The following is a 24,069-nucleotide window of genomic DNA, read 5'->3' on the forward strand; positions in this document are numbered from 1 at the left end:
GGCTAATATAGGGGGTTCGTTCTGGGCTGCCACCCCGATCCGCCCCGAGGGCAGGACCTACCACCCGATTGGAGCAATGGACACAGGCCAACCAGGTGAAGCCACTGCTCCCCTTAAGGAACCGTATCTTCTTTAGATTGGCCTGACCTCACTCTCGGGGAGGTCCTATCCACTCAGGCGGTCAGGGCCGACCCCCGACAAACTCCCCCTTTTTGTTTAACACAATTAGCGCCCCACCTGCTTATGGGGGGGGCAGAGCACCCTGGCTCGGCTCGGTTAGTAATCACACAGGGGCTGCCCGAGCCCGGCGATGGCGTGGGCCTAGGAGGTCCGCCTTCAATGCCTCCAGAGAACGAGAAAAGATGAAGAACAATAGTTTCAGGATACATGGGAAAAAGAGACAAATCATAATAAACATTCCTACAGCCGGCAAGAAGGAAAACAACCATCTCAGGTGGAGGGCACCCGTAAACCATTTTAGAAAGGAGTCTTCTTGATCATCCCACTCAGCTCTGAAGTGGGAGGAAATGTTGTTGAGCTGGGCTATCAGCATATCTAATTGGTGGATGTCATTGGAGGTGTTGTAGGCTAACATCGCCCCCTGTAATGCCTGTTTAACTCTACCCCAGTCTGATGGGAACTGTGACATATTTACAGGCAAATTAAGCACACAGAGAGGCTGATACTTATAATGGCATTGAAGTTTCATGTACCCTGCCATAAGGGCCAGTCTATCCCCTAACCAGAGGACTGTTGTTTCCAATGCTCCTATTTGCTTCTGTAGAAGGGAGTCAACATGTTGCTGGTAATGCCAGAGGGAGACCTGGTTTGTTATGAATGTTTGGATAGTAGAAGCTAACATAGTCACCTCACTCTCTAGTTCCTGGATCTGCCATTCCTCATACATCTCAATAGCCAAGTTCACCAAACTCAAAGCATCCCCGATCCCATCCCTCCTAGTACGTAACAACTTTTCCCCCAACACTGCACGGTACAATTTTTTCACCAAAGAATCAGCGGGGGACAACGCAAAATCTTCTGCTTTGACAGGTAGGAGTTGGTAGGGAGGGGATACAGCTAGGAACACAGCATACCCAGTATGATTATACCGTAAAACATTTGTAAAAATCGGGTCAGTACAAGTGATGTTAAAAAGGGGTAAACCAGCGGACTCCCCCTTTAGTTGAATAGTCAAGTTAGCAGGGGGACAAAGAAGGAAGAGAGCGTCCGGAGGGGTGTGCGCGGTGGCACTCAGCCGGTAGCACAAGCGGTCTGTGCCGTCCTTGGTTTGATGGCAAGAGATGTTAAGAGTCTTAAACACATTATACCATTGTTGGAATGAAAAGTCATGACAGGCATCGTCATTACGAGGGCATGGCCACAGGCGAAAAGAGGCGTTCACTCCTCCTAAGGCCACTCCTATTTTCCAGAGGTCGGGATGCATCTGTCCATATGGTAAGGCAACAGGAGTGGGAGAGGGTCTCATGGTGTACGTGGTGTGGTTCCGCTGTCCATCCCAAAACCATAACTCAGTGTTGTTAGGTAGCCCAAGTGGTCCTAGTCTTGGGATGCCCGTGGAGCAGGGTACTGTAGGTATGAATACTTGCGAACGGTGGCCTATTGGGCAGGGTGGTAGGGAATGTAAAGGCACTATGGAATTAGAATTCTCCGGAGGGTGCTGCTCAATGGCCATGAATGAAAGATTAACCGCAGCAGTATGGTTGTTCAGGTCCGGAATCGGCCTCGGAGTTTCTGTGCTGTTGTATGGCTCTAAGGGTATACAATGATTCTTAACAGAGGTTCCGTTATCTGGGGAAGAGGAGGTGTTCCCACCCGGCCATAGCCCGTGTGGAGGACGGGCTACCACACAAATAGGCGTGGTAATGGAGAGCAGGGTGAGGGGCTTCTTTAATGGTCTTTCCATCGGTATAGGTAATGTACCGTGTTCATGTAAGCCCAGCACAATGGTGGCGTTGCCATGCAACTTTAATGGCACTGTCTGGCTCCCCCATCCCATTATACGAAGGGACGGTACTCCCCTCGCAACAGCCCAATATGTCTCTCCTCGTTCATCAGCAGCCCTCCGTATAGGAGAGGTCAGATTGTACCACTTCCCACCCTTGCCCCAAGGAAGAGGGGTGGCGGGTTGCAATCCACATAGCAAACCCATGATACTTAGCCATACAGGAGCTTGTGTCTTCATAATTCTTCGTGTCCTGCTAGGTCGTTGCCTTCTTCCGCTCCGATATCTTTTCCTTCGTCTCTTCATAGGCCCTGGTCCATTTGACGGGCACCCAGCGTGTTCCCTCACCTGTTTGGAGACATAAGAATCCCTTTCCCCACACCTTAACCTGTGCAGGGCCGTGCCAACGACCCTCCTCATCTCTCCACCAAACTGTGGTCGGACTTTGCGAGTGTACTTTTTTATCATGTTTTTGTGTTTGTTGTTCATGTTTTTGTGTCTGTGTTGATGTTGACAGCATCTGTTTCATGGCAGGGGTGATGCCTTGTTCATTATCAATCAAATAATTCCTAGTGAATACTGCTGTTGCTACCTGGGCTGCAGTGAGCCTACCACGCACTCCCCCTTTTTGTTTAATGAGAGTGCGCTTCAAGGATTGATTGGCACGCTCCACGATGGCTTGACCGGTGGGGTTGTAAGGGATACCGGTAACATGAGTGACACCGAATTGGTGGCAGAAGCGAGCAAAAGCAGAGGAGGTATAGGCCGGGCCGTTGTCGGTTTTTAACAACCGAGGTATCCCATGGGTGGCAAAGCAGTGAAGACAATGAGCTATCACATGGCGTACAGCCTCACCAGGCTGCAAAGTGGCCATAATAAAGTTAGAAAAAGTGTCCACAGTGACATGAATCAGGCTGGCCTGAAAGTGGGTGACATCCATCTGCCAAATGTCATTAGGGGCCAGGCCCCGGGGGTTGGTGGCACGTACAAGCGGGGCAGGGCGGAAAGGGACACAATGCCTGCATTGTCGGACAATGCGACGTGCCTCTTCCTTAGGAAGACCATAAAGCCGTGCAAGTGTTTTTGCTGGGAGATGAAATGTGTCATGAACAATAGAAGGATCTGCATACATGACTATCTCACTTTTGATATCAGGGTCAAGGAGAGCCGAGTCAGCTATGGCATTCCCTGAGTATATTGGGCCAGAAGTGGACACATGAGATCTGACATGTAAGACATAGAGGGGGTCAGAGCGGTGTAGGAGAGACCGTTGTGCTTGGTGTAAAAGATCTATGACTGCAGAATTGGACAAAGAAAGATCTGCTAGAGCTAACTGTTGCAATAAGACAAAGCAGTAATAGCTATCAGTGATTAAGTTAAAAGGCTCATAAGCACACAGTTCTAAGGCTATCACAATGGCCTGCAATTCATTCTTTTGAGCTGAGGTATATGGGGTTTGTAGCACCTTCAATATCTTCTTGTCTGGAATATAAATAGATGCTCTATGGTGTTTGGTAGCATCCGTAAAAACATTGACTCCCTGTACTGGCTGAGGAACTACAGGGTTGGAGGGATACTTCAAAGGGAGTTGCAACCATCCTCGTAATGAGGGAGGTGGATGACCCTGAGAAGTGGGATAAATAGACAATAACATGGCCCACTCCTCAGAGTTCTGTGCTAGATGAGTAAGTATTGCAGGATCCTCTTGGAGCAGTAATATAGGAATGGTACCAAAAATAGTGATTGCAGCTTCTGCTGCTTTCAAAAGGAGTTGTGCATCCACTTCAAACTTGGAGGGTATAGACTTCATGGATTTAGATGAATGTACCCATTGTAAAGGACCTGTAACTTGGAACACTACTCCAGCCTTACCCAATGAAGGATGACACACCAGAGTTACATAAACCGGAGCGGCTGGATCTAATCGGGCAACAATGGATGTGGATGCTAAGTCCTGTATCTGAGTAACAGCTTCCCTGGCTTCAGGGGTCCATGTACGAGGCGAGTTCAAATCAGATGAGCCCTTTAAAATATTATACAATGGATACATCATATCATTGGAAATAGGAACTACATTCCTCAGCCATTGGATTGAACCAATTAATTTCTGAAAGTCATTTAATGTAGAAACTTGAGCTGTATCAATCTTAGGACATTTCTTCACTAAATCCTTGTATACCTGATGTCCTAAATATGTGTAGGGAGGTTCTGTTTGTATCTTTTCAGGGGCAACTTGTAACTCATATGCTGCTAGGGCTGAGGTAATCTTTTGTAAAATAAGCGAGACATCAGTCCGGTGGGATGCAGAAATTAATATGTCATCCATATAATGAATAATAATGGCTCCTGAGTGTTCTCGCCTAATGGGCATCAAAATCTGTGCAACATAAACCTGACATAGAGTGGGACTGTTTGCCATGCCTTGTGGAAGGACTTTAAACTGAAAACGCTGAGCAGGTTCTTGATAATTTACAGCAGGTACACTAAAGGCAAAGCGCTGTCTATCTACAGGGTTAAGGGGTATACTATAAAAACAATCCTTTATATCTATAACAGTTATGGGCCAAGTCTTTGGAATGGCAACTGGAGAAGGCAACCCAGGCTGGGTGGTACCCATAGGTTGTAGAGTGGCATTTACTTTTCTTAGATCTACTAACATTCTCCATTTCCCACTTTTCTTTTTGATTACAAAAACTGGGGAATTCCATGGGCTGGTGGATGGCTCTACTTGTCCAGCCGATAAAAGTCCTTGTACTATGTTAGCAAGGGCCTGTAATTTCTCTTTGGTGAGGGGCCACTGATCTACCCAAACCGGTTTGTCGGATCTCCACGTCAGTGGTATGGGTTGCGGCCCTCCAGTGACCCCTAGTGGTTTAAAGCTGTGTCTGTAGTCAGAGACAAGCCCAAAGTTTGCAAAACATCCCTCCCCCATAGGGACATAGGAATAGTAAGTACCAAAGGGCGGAAAATCCCTGCTATATCATCACTTTTCCATTTTAGAAATCTTAGAGACTTTTTCGCCAAAGTTCCTCCTGAAACTCCCGTGATATCTTGGGGAGTTTTTGAAAGTTCCCAACAGGGCTGCCAATCTTTTGTGGATATGACCGAGACATCAGCACCTGTATCAATTAAACCTACAATCTCTCTTCCCTCCACTATAAGTGGTAAAGTGGGACGGTGGGCTGATATAGCCTGTGTCCATGCCACAAATGTGTCCTCATTGGTACACTCTCTCCAATCCTTATCTATCCAGGGGAGGGAAATAGCAAGAGCAACAGTCTCACCGCCTTTTAGTTCTATTGGATAATGGTGGGGATTTGTAACAGTTATAGAAGTCTGGCCTGGGCTTAGGAGCTGTGTGTGGACAATGACCTGGGGAGCGAGAGCAGTTCCAATCACTAAACGGTGGAAGTCCCTAGGGGAGGCTTTAACAGTAGTCGTAGTCCATGGGCTCAATTCTGTGCTCTCTGAGAGGGGAATAGTAACCGAGGGATTTAATAGGTCAGCCCTGGGGTCGGGCCCTCGGCTTCCCGACCCCTCTTCCCGTTTCCCTGCGGCCCATCATTGCTATACTTCTTATTTTTCTGTCTACAATGCTTTGCTATATGACCAGGTTTACCACAGACAAAGCACTTCATTGCACTCTTCTGGGAATTACGGCACTCAGCTTGAAAGTGACCGGCCTTCCCACAACGAAAACAGTTTCCTTTACCCTTTGATCTAGGCACTAAGCTTGTGGTTTGTAAAGCACTAGCGAGGAGGTTAATAGAGGTTTGGAGAGGATCCGGGGTGGGGTTCCTCTACTAGGGCCTTATCAATTATCTCCTCTAAGGAGGGGTCAGCAGGCAGAGTAGCTAGCAAGCCTTTTGAATGAGTTAGCCCTCCCTTTATCAACTGAATGATTAAGGGCTGTGCTGCATTTCCTGTCCCGAATTTCCCTTCCACAGTAGTCTGCACTCTGCTGATAAAATCTACAGCAGACTCCTTGGTTCTTTATTTCAGCTGCTGCAGGGGAAGTCGAGGTTGCTCGAGCCAGTTTGTTCAGGGCATTCAGTCCTGCTATCTGCACTGCCCTGACAATGGGTTCTGAAAGTTGTAATTGAGCCTCCACCGTGTTAAATTGGCCACATCCAGTGAGTTGATTAGTGACTAAATCAGAATTATTTGGGTCTATGATCTCAGCTTGTAGCCTGGCCTCTCTGCGCCAGTAGGCAGCCCAGGCGGTGTAATGTGATGACTCTAACACCGCTTGTAAAGTTTCATCCCAATCCATGGGGAGCCAGGCGGCAGTCTGAGTGTTAGAACTTATGAGCCGTTTTACATAGGCAGATCCTGGCCCATAATTATGGACTGCCTCTCTGAGATCTTTGATAAATTTGTACGGTATTGGGCGGCGAACTCTAACCTGTTGGCCGTTTTCTCTTTGCACAAATATTGGGTAAGCAGCTGCTGAGGAGGTAAGATAGTCTAGGTCTTCTTCCTCTACTTCCTCCCCATCCTCCAAAGCCTTATGAATGGCCTGCTGTAAACGAGTCCGGCGGGGTGCCTGTCTGGGGACGGTCGCCCCAGACCCTTCCTTTCCTGTTATCAGCACGTGGCTCCGGCCATCTGCACCCTGTCCGCAGATCCCTTGCCATTCTGTATGTTTGCCCTTTTGTTCTAAAATCTTACTATCACTTTTTACCGGGGCAGGCGATCGACTCGCAGCAGCCAGTTCTTCCCAAGGGTATTTGGGGGCTGGTTCCCTCCGGTCATCAAGCCCCTCATCTGGGGGCGGGGGCCATTCAGGTTCCCCCAGTAATGAGGGTCCTGTTTGTGATTCTCCGGACACGGCTCCTTGTGGGGGCTGCGGGTCAAGGGCCGCAGCCACCACGGAGTAAATTACAAAGTCTGTGTCCGTTAGAAAGCCAGGTTTTTCTGTGTTGTAAGAGGACATTTGAGTTCCTACCACTCTCCACTTCTGAGGGTCAATGCCGGTGTGGGAGACCCAAGGAGAGACAACCAATATTTTTTCCACCCAATCCTTACATTCTTTTATACGGACTCTTATACCATGAGTCTTTACTAGTGCATGTACTTGACATGCTAATACTCCTGAATCCTCTGGCTGTAAATGCTTAGACATTCCTTTGCCCATCTTTACTCCCTCTAGGTGTCCCGTGGACCTAGGGTGTCTGCCTCTTCTGTTTTTACTTAAACAGGCTTACCTCACTCGGCGGGGTCTTCGGGTGTCCCTGTTCGGGGGCCAGTTCTGTCCGGGGTCTTCTTCCCTGGACTCCCGAGTGAGCTCCTCAGTGGGCACTGCTTCAGGCGTCCCTGGTGTTTTCCCTCCCCCGGGGATCAGCGAGGAGGGACTCAGGCAGACACTTCTTCAGGAGGCATATGTTTTATTAGGTGCAGAGGGATCCCCCGAATAGCTCAGGGTGATGGCTAATATAGGGGGTTCGTTCTGGGCTGCCACCCCGATCCGCCCCGAGGGCAGGACCTACCACCCGATTGGAGCAATGGACACAGGCCAACCAGGTGAAGCCACTGCTCCCCTTAAGGAACCGTATCTTCTTTAGATTGGCCTGACCTCACTCTCGGGGAGGTCCTATCCACTCAGGCGGTCAGGGCCGACCCCCGACATTTGTGCATATGAATAAGCTTTATTTTTCTATAATTTCCTTAGAATACAAGGCAAAATATTTCACAATAAATCAAGTGTTATAGAAATAAATCTTGAGTATGGAACTGAACAAAAAATGCTGTCATCATTAACCAAAATATCGAAAATGGTATAGTCCTCTCTGTCATGTTGTTCTGTGAATACTAAATCAAAGATATGTTGATCATTATAGATCTGAAAATTTTGTTACAAATCCTTTTTGTTTCTCAAATAATATATATATGCATATATTATTTTTAAACTGTTTATGATAGTAGCTTTGAATCCTTATACATATGTATATATATATACATGTGTATATATATACATATATATATATATATATATATATATATATATATATATATCTGTTAAATTGACCAACATTTAAATTATCACTGATGTTCTTATCTTTTGGTCAAAGATACTAATGCTTTTTTAAAAATTTTATCACCCTTCATGCAGTACTGTCCAGCAGTGGAGCCAATAATCATGCATATTATACAACCATGCCACTATGCAATTTGTCAGAGAAGGAAAATATTTGATAAATTTGTGAATAATGTTCCACAGAACAATAGATTAGATAATCTTAATAGTATGGTAATTCACTACTGGTTGAGTAACCCGTCCCAAAGGGAAATATTGTTTTTTTGATGATATTTTATTATTAAGCATATTGTGTATCTCTTTAATAGCAAAGAATAAACTGAAATTTTGCTGTACAACAACAGATTCAACTATCATAAGAAAGACCTGTCAGGGTTCTAAAAAAATTTTGTGTTCCATTACACATGCAAAGATTGTAATCTATCCTGAGATTTCTCACCCTATATCATTAGTTTTGAACCTTTCTTCCACTGTGAACTCTTTATTTATTAACCCTTTCTAATTGACATACTAAGTATTTCATGAAAGCTCTAGGAGAAGATTCTGAGATCTCATCTCAATCCATGGACAACTGGCCAACACCAAAGGATTTGTAAAGACATTGGATGGAAAAAATCACCCTACTGCTAATATCAGAAAGACACAATGAGAATGATGAGATAATTAGAAGTATGGGATGGAACACTGTTGTTCTATAAGAAATCATGAGGAGCAGGATTTCAGAAAAACCTGGAAGAACCTGCATGAATTGACGTGGAGTGAATTGTGCAAAACCAGAGGAATATTATACATGCTAACAGCAATGTGGTGTGATGATCAACTATGATGAATTTGTTCATTTCATCAATACAATAATCAAAGACAATTTTAAAGGACTATTAATGCAAAATGCTATAGCCAGAGAAGCAGCCATTGAGTTAAAATTAAGATCAAAGTTTATTATCCACAATTTTTAAAAATTGTCTTATGTATCATGTAATTTTTTCAATTTAGATTTGATTCTTCTCTCACATGATCACTATGGATCTATTGTTTAGCATGGTTATAAATATAGAGCAGATTGTTTTCTATCAGGGGTTGGGTAGAGGGAAGGGTGTAAGGGAAACAAATGTAAAATTTAAAACTTCAAAAAAATGTTTGGTAAAAACCACTATTGAATATGGCTGGAAAAATATTTAAAAAATAAGAAGTGAGGGATTTTGTCAAATAGAAGATCCTTTTTTCAGGATTCTATTATAAAAACATTTTAAAAGTCCACTTTTATGAATGATATAGTGGAAAATGCGATAGAACTGAATGGTTTGGGTGCTACTTCCAGATCTTCTGGTTACTTCCTGTCTACCTTGGGAAGTGATCAATCTCTATGCACCTCACATAAACCTCAGATCCTTTCCATATCAAAATATTTCACCCACACCCTGAGATGAACACCTAAAAGATTTACTGAAAGACTAGTACAAGAATAATTTAGGGTTTAAAGAGTAGGCGGCAGGGAACTGATGAGATCTTTGAAATTCATAATATATTTAAAATGTATTAACCCTCTAGACTTCAATCATCCATTCAAGCAACTGAAATGGAAAAGAGAAGAATGAGTAATTATTTTATTCCAAAACACTCAAAATCTTTAGTTAAATAGACAATTCATTATTTTTTTTCATTCCTAGAAGCTGAAAACTTAAAATCCCATGTTGTTAATAGCTGCTATTACTTCAAATAGTAAGTATCAATTACATACCTTAAAGGCTTGATTTTTAACACATACTTTGGCCTGTGTTTTACTTTTACTACTAAACCAGGACATATAATTATATTTATTCCTATTTTTCATGGCAAAATGTCTTTTTTTAAAGCCTTCTATTTTTTGATGTTAATTGGTGGACTTTAACTCTAACATCATCAGAATTTAAATATTTGTTTATGTGTATTATAAAATTTAAAATATGATTTATTTTATAGAATTAACAACAAACCTATAGGTGGAAACCAGATTTCCAATGTGGCCACTAACACTAGAGAGAGAAAAGGGAATATTTATACATAAAAAAGGATAAGTGAAATTATTAACCAACTTGGAGTGCTGTCTATTAGATTGCATAATTGCTCCTATGCAATATTGTCTGATATAAATGAAGATGAATTATCTTACATGGGTTTTTAAAGTATAAGGAGAGCAGGACAAATTTTTCTGTCCTCATAAATGTTCTTCTTGAAATTGCAATTAGCGTATGAGAGATAACATTCCATTTTTTACAACAGAAAAAATAAGACATTATCAAGAATATAGTTTTGATATACTTATTAAATTTTCTCTGTATATATATATAATAAACTTTTAAACCCATATATAATGTATTTCCAAGCATGTATAAATATATATATATATATATATATAAACATGCAATATATATTTTATATATATAAATATATACACACATTCCATATACATATATATGTATGTTATTTATATATATGTGTTCTGGAATATGTACATACTTATTTTCTGGGATATAAATATATATGTAGCAATTTATTAAGATATCAATGTGTATAATGTACATGCAAGCATCTACATGATAAATGTACATTTGCATTTATTTGTGCACTTACACATACATAAATATTTCATACAGATAATTCGACTACTGTTAATCCATATCTTTATTACATATATGCATTTAATTTTTATGTCTGTGCTGATGTATTAGTTATAAATACTACAGAATTTCCTAAATTATATACAAATTCAAAGACTTGCCCAGCTTAAACACAATATACCAGAGTCATCCAACAGGATGCTATATATTCAACTCCAAATCATCTGCTTTTTTTAATTAATTTTAGATGGATTAATACAATTTAGTACACTATTCAGTACATAAACACTTTAGAAAATATTTTAGTAACAACTTATTTAGGAAACATTTTATCTTTTTTAATTTTTTTATTGCTTAATGAAATAACTTCCCTGAAAGCCAACTAACTAGGTCAATATTATTTAAAATTTATTTAAATTTATATATATATATGTATATCTATAGCTACAAATCAGAAATAAAATGCAATATTTCAGGATTTTAAAAAGATTTAGGAACTAATTTATCTCTTTCTGAATACGAAAAGGCAGTGGAAATCATTTATGATTTGTTTACAGAAATGCGTTTGTTAATTTCTTTTGTTCCTTCTATTTTACTACTGCTGAAACAGAGGAAATATTAAGAAAATATATTTTATAATTAATCTAGACCTAATCCAGGAATATATTCTTTCAATAAAAAATTCCCCTTGCAATTATTGGTGAAAAATTTGGGAAATGGGAACCTTTGAAAGCAGTGGGAAGCAGCCTTTGACACTCTCTAAACTGATCACATCTGAGGCCCAATTTGCAGATGAATATAGAGTTTATATATTAGATAATGCAAGAGAGAGTTTAAAAGGAAGATTCCAAACAAAGCAAGAGTGGAAAATAGATTTTTTTTTCTTATTTTAAGAAAAAACTAATGAAAGAAATGTTTATGCTGGTGAGAGTCTCAAATTTCTGTGTGATTTCCTCTTGCTATAAAAGTTTCTCCAATGCAAGATTCAGTGTGTTATTTTTACTGTTTTCAAAACTCATTTTCATGTTTATTAATAGATGGAATGGTTTAATTTTTCAAATGCAAATCAAACATGCCTAGGTGCATTATGCAGTAAAAAAATGCATAGAATACTGGATCTTCTATATTCTGAAAATTCTTAGGTGTTGTACATGTTAACTCTGTGTTTCAATTAAGATATTCCAATTTTCAGACTATCATTTTTCTTCATGAATGAGTGGTCATGGTAGATGACCTCTAAATAAATTTTTCTTAACACTAAATATATATATATATGGTCATATTGGCACAACTTTTAGCTGACAATAATGGAGTTAAAATATATTTTTAATTCCAAGTATAATGGAACAATTTACTCCTTCATATTTGTATTATATCCTCTTAATTTATATTCATTCATGAGATGGGAGAGAAGTTCTTTAATTTTCATTCAAAGATACTGTTTTGTGACATTGGCATAGAAGTACCACTACTGGTCATTTTCAAATACCAAGAAAAAAATCTACACAGAAACATATTTTTTTTACTTATACTTTCTTTTATACTTATATACAGGTCATGAATTTGCCTATTTTATTCACAGCATGATAAGCTTCTAAAATAAAATAATGCTGAACCTACTAATATATCATTCATTTTAAGCAAATGCAATATCCATGCATTTTAACTTAGAAAAGCCTTTATGCATCATAGAATTTAGAGCTAGAAGTGAACTTATAGTTCATACTTGAAAAATATATAATGATTAAATAATAATTATAGTCATATTACAAATTAATGTTTTATGAATCAATTTCCTGAAATTAAATGACTGATATATGCAATAATATTTGATAGTTCCTATTTTCAGAATTACAGCAATTCAGTTGCAGAATGAATATACACTGATCACATGGGTCATAAGGGGTCATAGAATTCATTTTCTTGACTAGAGAAAATCTTTCTCATTATAAGTGTAAATAAAGTGAAAGAAAGAAGATAGATTAGATAATTATTGAAGATAATAAATAGGATTTTTATCAATAGTAGTAACAAAGAGATTTTCAAATATTTTTGATTATCAGATTTAATAATTGAAATGTCAGTGGTGCCATGTCTATATGATTCCTCTTTTGGCTTGCAACAGTCCCTACTACTTGGAATTCAAGGTTATGACAACTTTCTTGTAATTAGTAAGGTACTGTACATCCCTTCTCTCAGAGGTTCTTTAGTAGGTCATTAGTAGGAACCCTAGTAATAGAAAAATCACCAATTTTGAGGTTTGAAGTAGTGAGTTGTTTCCCATGACTTAGTTATATTCTACTTTTTATGCAAACAATTAAGTATAAGAAGGATCCCCAACATCTAATAGAATAAAATATTTCCTTTATCTTGTATATTTTATCACTTTTAACTAAGTAATATTGGCAATAAGATGCCTGGTGCTTGCAGCTATTTGTGAACCTCTGAGACTCATCATTATTTTATGAACTGGAGTCTGCTAACATAATCTCTTTTTTTAATTGATATTTTATTGGGTCCAAATACATGCTATGAAGGTTTTTTAGCATTCATCCATATGCACATGCATCTTTTTAATTTACAAAGTTTTCTTCCACCCTCCTTTTAACAGTGAACAGTCAGGTTAATATTGTAAATATACATTTGTGTTGAGCATGTTTACAGATTAGTCATTTTTGTTATGAGGAATTAGGATTAAATGTAAGAAATATATGAGATATTGTTAAGCGATTGTAATGCTCATATGATTAAGAAGGATTTTGTTATTTTGGTTTGGTTTTTTTTTCTTCTTTTGGATGGGAATAATGTTGACCATAGCCAGTCTGATATTACTATCCTAATTCTCTGAATTGATTTGAGCAGCTGCTTCCATCAGGGTTGATCATGTCCAAATCATTTTAACGTGTATATTGATCTCTTGGTTCTTTTCTCTTTGCTCAGCTTCAGATCTTATACTTCATTCGATGCTTCTCTAGAATCAGAGCACTTGTGAGTTCTTTCTGAACATATCATATTCTATAATATTTAAGTACCGTAGTTGGTTTAACCATTCCCCAATTGATGGGCATACCCTCAATTTCCAACTCTTTGCCACTGAAAAAAGAGTTAGTAAGAATATTTGAACATATGGGACTTTTCTCATTTTTTATGAGGTTTTTCTAGTTATAGGCCTAGAATTAGGATTTCTGAATCAAATAGTATGAATACATTAAATATTTTAGAAAGATTTTATTTATTTTGAATTTTACAGTTTTCCCCCCTCATCTTGCTTCCCTCCTCCAACCCTCACAGAAGGTAGTCTGTTAGTCTTTACATTGATTCCATGGTATACATGGATCTAAGTTGAATGTGATAAGAGAGAAATCATATCCTAAAGGAAGAGAAATAAACTATAAGAGATAGCAAAATGACATAATAAGAAAACAGGTTGTTTTTCCTAAATTAAAGCAAATAGATTTTGGTCTCTGTTCAAACTCCACAATTCTTTCTCTGGATACAGTGAAGACAGCTCAAAACTATCCCGGATTGTTGCACTAATGAAATGAGCCAGTTCATTGAGCTTGAATATCATCCCTATATTGCTGTTAGGGTATAGAATATTTTTCAGGTTCTGTTTATCTCACTCAGCATTAGTAGATGCAAAGCCTCCCAGGCTTCTCTGAATTCCCATGCCTCCTGATTTCTAATAGAACAATATACCACAATTTGTTAAGCCACTCCCCAATCGGTGGACATGCCCTCAGTTTCCATTTCTTTGCCACCACAAATGGGACTGCTATGAATATTTTTATGCAAGTGATGTTTTTAAATTTTTTCATAATCTCTTCAGGGTATAGACAGAGTAGTGGTATTTCTGAATCAAAGGGTAGCACATTTTGTTGCCCTTTGGGCATAATTCCAAATTGCTCTCCACCCACAGTGTATTAGTGTCCCAGATTCCCCACAGCCCTTCCACCATTGGTCATTGTCTTTACTGGTCATATTGGCAAGTCTGAGAGGCATGAGGTGGTACCTTAGAGATGCTTTAATTTGCATTTCTTTAATAAAAAATCATTTGGAGCAATTTTTAATATGATTATGGATTACTTTGATTTCCTCATCTGTAAATTGCCTTTGCATAAGCTTTGAACATTTGTCAATTGAGGAATGGCTTGGTTTTTTGAAAATTTGATTCAGTTGTCTGTACATTTTAAAAAGGATTTCTTTGTCAGAAATATTAATTGTAAATATTGTTTCTCAACTTACTTTTGATCTTGTTTTAGTTTGGTTTTGTTGGTGAAAAAGCTTTTTAATTTAATGTAATCAAAATTATCAAGTTTGTTTTTAATGATTATTTCCATCACTTCCTTGGTCATAACCTGCTTCCCTTTCCATAGATTTGACAGATAAACTACTCCATGACATTCTAGTTTGCTTATAAGATTGTTTTTTTTAATTCTAAATCCTGCATCCATTTTGATCTTATCTTGGTATAAGGAGTGAAGTGTTGGTCTAATCTAAGTTGCTTCCATATGAACTTCCAATTTCCCCAACAGTTTTCATCTAAGAGAGATTTTTTTATCCTAATAGCTGGAGTCTTGGGGTTTATCAAACAGGAGATTACTATAATCATTTTCTGCTATTGCCCCTATTCTCTTCCACTGATCTACCACAAAACTTCTTATCCAATACCAGACAGTTTTGATGACTGATGCTTTATAACATAATTTTGGATCTCATAAGGTTAAGCCACCTTTTTTTCATTGGATTGCTGAACATTCTTGACTTTTTATTACTCCACATGAATTTATTTACAACTTTTTCTAACTCTTTAGAGAATTTTTATGAAATATTGATAAGAATGGTACTAAACAAGTCATTTAGTTTTGGCATTTTTATTATATTAACTTGACCTATCCATGAGCAGTTGATGTTTGCCCAGTTATTTAAATCTGATTTTATTTGTCTGAGAAATGTTTAGCAATTGTCTTCAAAAAGCTTTTGAGTCTGCCTTGGCAGATAGACTCCCAGGTATTTTATATTGTCTAAGGGTACTTTGGATGGGATTTCTCTTTCTAGCTCTTCCTGCTGTATCTTGCTAGTCATATACAGAAATGTTGAGGATTTATGAGGGTTTTTTATATTCTGTGATTTTGCTAAAGTTGCTGATTATTTCTAGCAGCTTTTTACATGATTTTTGGTACTCACTAGGTATACCATCATGTCATCTGCAAAGAGTGAGAGTTTTTTCATTTCCTTCTCAATTCTAATTTTTTCAATTTATTTTCTTCTCTTATTGCTGAAGCTAACTTTTCAAACACATTTTGGAATAGTAGTAGTGATAATGAGCATTCTTGTTTCACCATGAATCTTATTGCAAATGCTTCTAGCCTATCCCCATTGCATATAATGCTTTTTGATGGTTTCAGTTAGATACTGCTTTTTACTTGAAGGAACAATTAATTTACTCCTACACACTCTAGTGTTTTTAGTAGGAATGGGTGCTGTATTTTGTCAAAAGCTTTTCCAACATCTATTGACATAATATTATGATTTCTGATAGGTATGCTGATGTAATTAATTATACTAACAGATTTCCTAATATTGAACCAACCCTGCATTGCTGGGATAAATCCTACTTGGTCATAGTATATTATCCTAGTGATAATTTGTTTTTATCACTTGTTATTACTTAAGGTTTGTGCATCTCTATTCAATAGGGAGATAGGTCAATAATTTTCTTTCTCTGTTTTAACTCTTCCTGGTTTAGCTATCAGTATCATATTGGTGTCATAGAAAGAGTTAGGCAGAGTTCCTTCTTCACCTATTTTTACAAAGAGTTTATATAGAATTGGAACTACTTGTTCCTTAAATGTTTGATAGAATGGAATTGTGAATCCATCTGGCCCTGGAGATTTTGTCTTAGGGATTTCAATAATGGCTTGTGAATTTCTCTTTCTGAGGTAGGGTTGTTTATGTATTTAATTTCCTCTTCACTTAAAATTGGCAACATATTTTTGTAAATATCCATCCATTTCACTTAGACTTTCAAATTTATTGGCATTGAGTTGGGCAAAATAATTCTGAATTATTACTCTAATTTCCACTTTATTGGCAGTAAGTTCACCTTTTTGATTTAAGATAGTAGTAATTTGGTTTTTTCTTTCTTTGATAAATCAAATTGACCAGAGGTTTATCAATTTTATTGTTTTTTTCATGTGACCAACTCTTAGTTTTATTTATTAGTTCAATGGTTTTCTTGCTCTCGATTTCATTATTTTCTCCTTTAATTTTTAGGATTTCTAATTTGTTATTTAACCGAGGGTTTTTAATTTGTTTTATCTCTAATTTTTGGCTGCATATTTAGTTCATTCATTTTCTCTTTCTCTAATTTATTCATGTAAGTATTTAAAAGTATAATATATCCCCTGACAGGTGCCTTTAGTGTATCTCATATGTTTTGGTATGTGGTTTCATTATTGTCATTATCTAGGATGAAATAATTAATTATTTGTCTAATTTGGTGCTTGATGCACTCATTCTTTAAAATGCGATTATTTAGTTTCCTATTAGTTCTGGGTATATATCTCCCTGGCCCAATATTTCATACGATTTTTATTGCATTATCATCTGAGAAAGATGTATTTCCTATTTCTGCCATTCTTCAATTTGATTATTAGAATTTTATGTACTATACAGGCTCAATTGTTGTGCAAGTGCCATATACTATATGTAAAATCAATTATATTCCTTTCTATTCCTATTCAGTTTCCTCCTTAAGTCTATCATATCTAGGTTTTCTAACAATCTATTTATCTCCTTAACTTCCTTCTTTTTATTTTTTTATTAGATTTATCTAAATCTGACAGTGGGAGGTTGAGGTCTCCCACTAGTAGGGTTTAGTTGTCTATGTCTTCCTGTAACTCCTTCAACTTCTGCTCTAAGAATTTGGATGCTATACCATTTGGTACAAATATATTTAGTACTGAAATCAATTTATTGTCCATGGTACCTTTTAGGTGGGTGTAATTTCCTTCCTTATCTCTTTTAACCCTATCTATTTTTGCAACTTCTTTGTCTGAGATAAGGATTGCTACTCCTGCTTTTTTCACTTCAGCTGAAGAAAAATATAATTTGCTCCAACCTTTTACCTTTAATCTATATGCATCTCTCTGCTTCAAATGAGTTTCTTGTAAGCCCTATATTTTCTGATTTGGGTTTTTAATCCACTGCTATTAGATTATGTTTTGAGGGAGAGTTCATCTCATTTACATTCAACACTATAATTACGTACTCTTTATTGCCCTCCATGTTATCTTCCTTCTGGTTGTATTTTCCCCCTTTTTCCCTTTATCCATATTCCCTACTTTTTTTTCTGAATATGGCCACCTTCAGTGTGTTTGTCTTCCTATATTAAACCCCTCCCCTTTCCTTCTGCTTTCTTTTTTCCTCTCCTTCCTTCCCTTCCTTCTGTTAGTACCCATTTTTACCCCCTTCCCCACCCCATCCCCTTTTTCCTTTTTAATACTTGAAAGGTAAGATATTTTATTAACTTGACTGATTATATATATATATATATATATATATATATATATATATATATGTTAAATTCAAGCCAAACCTGTTGAGAGGCATATTAATGTGGTTCTCACCACTTCACTTCTTCCCTCTCTATTACAATAGGCCTTTTGTACTTCTTAATGTAATGAGATTTATCCCATTCACCAGACCCAGGGGTACTGATGAATACAAGGGTAAGCACAATTTGATTTCCCTTTGGGCATAATTCCTAATTGCTAACCAGAGAGGTTGGATTAGTTCCCAACTCCACTAAAATGCATTAGTATCCCAGTTTTCCCACATGTCCTTCAACATTGATCCTTATCTTTTCTACTTTTCTAGTCATACTGGCCAATCTGAGATGTGTGGTGTGGTACCTTATTAATTATTTAGAGCAAGTTTTCATAATGCTATAGATAACTTTAAATTCTTTGCCTGAGAATGACCTTTCCATATGCTTTAATCATTAGAAATCGGGGAATGAGTTGTTTTTTTTTTTTAATTTGACTCAGTTCTCTACATATTTTAGAAACACTAGTTGTAAAATATTTTCCAATTTGTTACATTACTTTTTATTATTTTATACATTTTCAGTTTTCCCCCAAATCACTTCTGTCCTCCCACCCCCCCACAGAAAACAGTCTAAGGGTCTTTACATGGTTTCCAGCTATATAATTTTTAATATTGGTTGCACTAGCTTTGTTTGTGCAAAAACCTTTTTTTTAATTTAATGCAATAAAAATTATTCAGTTTGATTTTTATAAGATTCTCTATCTCTTCTTTGGTAATAACTGAGATATGTGAATCTGACAAGAAAACTATTACTTGTTGTCCTAATTGATTTATGATTTTATTTTTATGTCTTACTTCTGCACCTATTTTGAACTTATCTTGGCATATGGTTTTAGCTGTTAATCTAATTCTGATTTCTGCTATACTCACTTCCAGTTTTCCCAGCAATTTTTTTCAAGGAGTGATTTCTTATTCCAAAAGTCATAAACTTTGAGTTTATCAAGACAGACTTAAGTCTGTCTCTTAAACTGTTGCTTTTGCAGCTAATCCATTCCTTTAATCCACCACTCTATTTCCTATCCAGTATCAGATTGTTTTGATGGCTGATGCTTAATAATATAATTTTAGATCTGATATAGCTAGCCTCCCCCTCACAAACACTTTTTCATTTATTCCCTTGATATTCTTGAATTTTGTTCCTTCCTATGAAGTTAGTAATATTTTTTCTTACTCACTTTTTAGAAGTTTGAGAGATATGGCAGCCTAAATAAGTAATTTCATTCTTTAGTTCATCTTTCCCAAGTGCAATTGAAATTTAACAAATTATTTAGATCTGATTTTATTTGTGTGAAAGTGTTTTATAGTTGTTTACATAGAGTTTTTGAGTCTGCTTTGGCAAGTAGACTACAAATGTATTTTAAATTGTCTGAAGTTATTTTAGATGGGTTTCATATTTCTTTCTCTTGTTGCTGTGCTTTGTTAGTAACATATAGAAATACTGAGGATTTGTGTGGATTCATTTTATATCCTGGACTTTGGTGAAGTTGCTAATTGTTTCCAGTAGTTTTGTAGATGAATTTGTAGGCTTCTCTAGATATAGCATCATATTGTCTGCAGAGTGTGAGTTATGTTTCTTCTTTACAAATTTCTTCATTTTTTTCTTTTCCTATTGTTAAAGATAAAATTTTTGATAAAATATTGAATAACAGTGGGGATAATGGGTTTCCTAGTTTCATCTTGATCTTATTTGGAATGCTTCTAGCTTTTCCCACAGGGAAATATTTATTTGAAAGATGACTAAGCTATTTAATAAGATTTCAATTCAGGGTAAAATTCACTCTTCTGGAGATGTCTAGCATTTATTAAGATGAAATAATACACTTAAAATGGGTCCAATGACAAATTTTATTATTGCTCTTACCAAGTGATGTTAAGAGGTTAGATAGTTTCATAGCAGTCACAGTCATTTTTTATATTATTACTCATTTTTATTATTAATTAATAAAGAATACACTTAAGATCATCATGTCAAAGATGTGAGTACTAGGATTCTTGTGAGAGAATACAGATGTAGGAGGCCTCTGACTTGTCCTTCCATAACACCAAAAATATGCATTTCCATAAGTATTAAAAAGTTATATTTAGAATACATCAGGAAGTATCTTTTTTGTTGTTTGTATGACAGACTTCTGAATTTCAAAGTAGGGGTTAGCCACATACTACCATAGTACCTAGATTGGGGTCACTTGCCTATATACTTCTCCATTTTACTGTATATTTGAAGGCTAAATTTGTGATAAAAGAACTATATCTGAGCCTCACTATCAGTGTTCATGGATAGCAGTTTAACTTTAGAAAAATTTATGAGTCTGAAAAGAAAATGTCCCCATCACCATCCATATAAGATCACTATTTGGTATTTCTAGGCTATTTTGTTTTTTAAAATTTATCCATGTATTCTTTCATTCATTCATTTACTAATTTATGCTTCTCTAAATATGTATTCAAATTTGTTTAAATTTGTCTTCAAATTTCAAATGCTTCCTTCTTAGTAATACTTTAACAAAATTATTTTCAATGGGAGGAATGAGAATTTCTGTGAAAAATAAGAGTAGGATCTAAATGCATTTTTAAGATAAAGATAAGGTAATCCTACTTAGGGCAATTTTTCCTGGAAATGTAATGGAAGCACATATTTCCAACAAATGATTTTCATATATGTTGTATATTAGTGTTAATGTTATGAAAAATATTTTTTTAATTTTAAGAGGAAACTATGCAATGTAATATTTTGGGGGACTGAAGAAGATGCTGAAAAAAATCTTTCTGAGGTCAACCAAAGCTACACACAGCTTTGACTCTCAAGGTACTCATACTTTAATATGAAAAGAAGCTTACATAATTAGCAAACAGCTATTTCCAAACATACACACATAAATACATTATGCTTCTACACACACACACACACACACACAGATGATACACAATTATGTCTGTATATATGCATACAAATATACATACATATATATAAATGATAACATATATGTTCATATTCACACAAAGCACACACACACACACACACACACACACACACCTCTACTTATCTAGTTTCAAAGGGAAGAAACTAAGTTTAATAGGGAATAGGAAAACCTTATAAAATAAAGTTTTAGGTTAGGTCTGAAGAAAAACAGATGACTGGGGATAACTAAAGGAAGTGAAGAATTCTAGGCATGAGAATGCTTGAAGTTGGAAGATGAAATAATGTGCATAAGAAATGGCAAGCAGCATATTTTCACTGATCTTAGAATACTTGGAGGAGAATATGTTATAAGAAACTTTAAAAAGCAAAAAGGATGCAATTTAGAAAGGGTTTTAAAAGTCAAAAATTGCATGTTATAATTGATAGAATTTATGTCCCTTGAAGGAAATTTTTGTAATTTGATTTATTTATTTATTTTTATTACACACACATATATCTACACTTACACATGAATTGATATGTAAAGATATACAGATATCTTTGAATAAATGTACATATGTAGATATCTAGACCTCCATATGCCCTTCCATACACAGATATCCACATATCTATATGTATGTGTCTATTTATATCTATATGCCTATATATGCATATATATAAGCCTATATTTCTACATCTATATCTATTTATATGCTATTGTTAGTAAGGTTAAGGAAGTAAATGAATATTTATATTATCCCTACTATGCAGCTATACTCTTTGCTAATAACTTTAAAAATTTCAACTCATTTAATTATCACAATAATGCTGAATTTAGATGAAATATTATTTCTGTTTTACAAGAGGTGACAATGGCAAACAAAGGTAAAATGACTAGCTCAGGGTCACATGGATAAAGCTATCTGGGGCTGATTTGAATTCAAGTCTTCCTGACTCTAAAGCTAATCCTTTTACACCTGAGCCACCCAACAAAATCTAACACACTGCATTTTTGGTTTTCCTATTCAGTTGTTTCAGTCAAATTTGATCATTTGGTTTTTTTCTTTTTATGACTTATTTATTTTCATAGAAATACAATAACGTTGTTGTGAAAGTATACATAACCTCTCACCTCAAAAATATAGAGAAATCTCAAGAGACATGAGTCGAGAGAGGAAAAAAAGTGTACTTCAGTGTGTGTCCCTGTCTCTGGGATGAGTTGCCTTCTTTATCATAAGTGCATCAGGATCCAGGTGTACTCAGGGACCCCAAGATGCTCCAGGGACTCCTCCTCTAAAGTTGCAAATAGTTTGTTCTGGCTGGGCAGCCCTATGACTGTTTCCAACTCTGTCCTGGTGAAACAGACCTTTACCATGGATCTTCTTAATTATACTGAACTGGGAAATTGTATCACTTGGTCTTTCTGTGGGCTCTGCCCCTCTACATTTTATCATAAGTTGCTTCAATATCTTTTCCCCCAGTCACTATTACTAGTTGTATTTCCTTCCATGTTATTATTCCCCAATCCAATTTCCTCTATTTTCTCTCTCTCCTTTCACGCTGTCCGTACTCAGAAATGTTTTATATCTGAGTAACCTCTCCCACGATCTTTCCTCTCTTCTATCACCTATTCTTCCATTCACCTCATCCCAGCCCTTTCTTCTCATTTTCTTTTAGGGTAAGATAGTTTTCTATACCCTATTAAGAGTTTATAATATTTCTTCACTGACCCATTTCTGAGGAGAGTGAAAGCTCACACATTCCCCCTTGTTTTCCCCTTTTACACTCCAAAGTAAAAACGTTTTCTTGAATCTTTTATATGAAACAGCTTAGTCCATTCTACCTCTCCTTTCTCTTATTCCCAGTATTATCTTTTATCACCCATTGACTCCAACTTTATCCCCTATTATACCATTATGTTCCATTCCCTCCTTTGCCTTATCTAAATATGCACCTTCTTACTGCTTTTATAAATGAGAAGATTCATATGAGTTAGCAGTAACTTCTTTCCATGCAGGAATAAACACAGTTCAGCATCATTTAGTTCCTCATAATTAGTCCTTCCTGTCCAAACTGTCTATTTTTTCATCTGAGTCCTGTACTTGGAGATCAAACTTTCTGTTCAGCTCTGATCATTTCAACAGTAAAATTTGGAAGTCTACTGTTCATTGAAAATCCATATTTTGCCCTGAAAGCAGATGTTCAGTTTTGCTGTGATGTTGATTTTTGGTTGTAAACCAAGCTCTTTGCTTTACAGAATATCATATTCCATGTCCTACAAGCCTTAATGTCTACATTCCTGTGTAATGCTGACTATATGGCCATCATATTTGAGGTGTTTCTTTCTGTCAACTTGTGGTATCTTCTCTTTGACTCGAGAGTTTGGGAATTTGGCTCTAATATTCCTGGGAATTTTTCTTATGGGATCACTTTCTGGAGGTGATCAATGAATTCCCTCCATTTCTATTTTACCCTCTGCATCTAGGATCTCAGGACAATTTTGCTTAATATTTCTTGATGGAGGAAGCCTGGGTTGTTGTCTGGTCATGAATTTAAGGTAGACCAATAATTTCTAAGTTATCTCTTCTGGATATCATTTCTAGGTCAGTTGTTTTTCCCAAAGAGATTTTTTATATTTTCTTCTAATTGTTCATTATTTTATTATTTTTAATGCTTCTTGATTTCTCACAAAGTCATCAACTTTCTTTAGCTCCATTTTACATTCAAAGGAGTTATTTTCTTCAGAGAGCTTTTTTAAGTCCTTTTTTAGTTCCACAATTCTTCTTTTTAAAGCATTCTTCTCCTCATTTGTTTTTGGGTTCCTTTTTCCAAATGACCTAAACTGGTTTTTAACATGTTATTTTCTTCAGCATTTTTTTTCTATTTCTTTCACCAAGCTGCTGACCTTGGTTTTCATGATTTACCTGCATCACTCTCATTTCTCTTCTCAGTTTTTCCTCTA

The 24,069-nt window shown here is 36.5% G+C and overlaps 1 protein-coding gene across 2 annotated transcripts; it reads right to left on the reverse strand.

Annotated features, from left to right (window-relative positions):
• Positions 1–269: 269 nt before the first annotated feature.
• On the reverse strand, positions 270–7,584 carry LOC141491192 (uncharacterized). Of its 2 annotated transcripts, none has more exons than XM_074191881.1 (2): positions 7,171–7,584; positions 270–2,311 (listed from the first exon to the last, which is right to left on the reverse strand). In XM_074191881.1, the coding sequence occupies exon 2, from the start codon at positions 2,267–2,269 to the stop codon at positions 284–286; it is 1,986 nt and encodes a 661-aa protein (XP_074047982.1). In that variant the 5' UTR covers positions 2,270–2,311; positions 7,171–7,584; the 3' UTR covers positions 270–283. The 2 variants fall into 2 exon arrangements, with proteins under 2 accessions (XP_074047982.1, XP_074047984.1); XM_074191883.1 differs by having other exon boundaries at positions 270–2,333.
• Between the last annotated feature and the right edge of the window lie 16,485 nt (positions 7,585–24,069).

This window comes from Macrotis lagotis, chromosome 6 (genome assembly GCF_037893015.1).
Source record: "Macrotis lagotis isolate mMagLag1 chromosome 6, bilby.v1.9.chrom.fasta, whole genome shotgun sequence".
Classification (NCBI taxonomy): domain Eukaryota; kingdom Metazoa; phylum Chordata; class Mammalia; order Peramelemorphia; family Peramelidae; genus Macrotis; species Macrotis lagotis.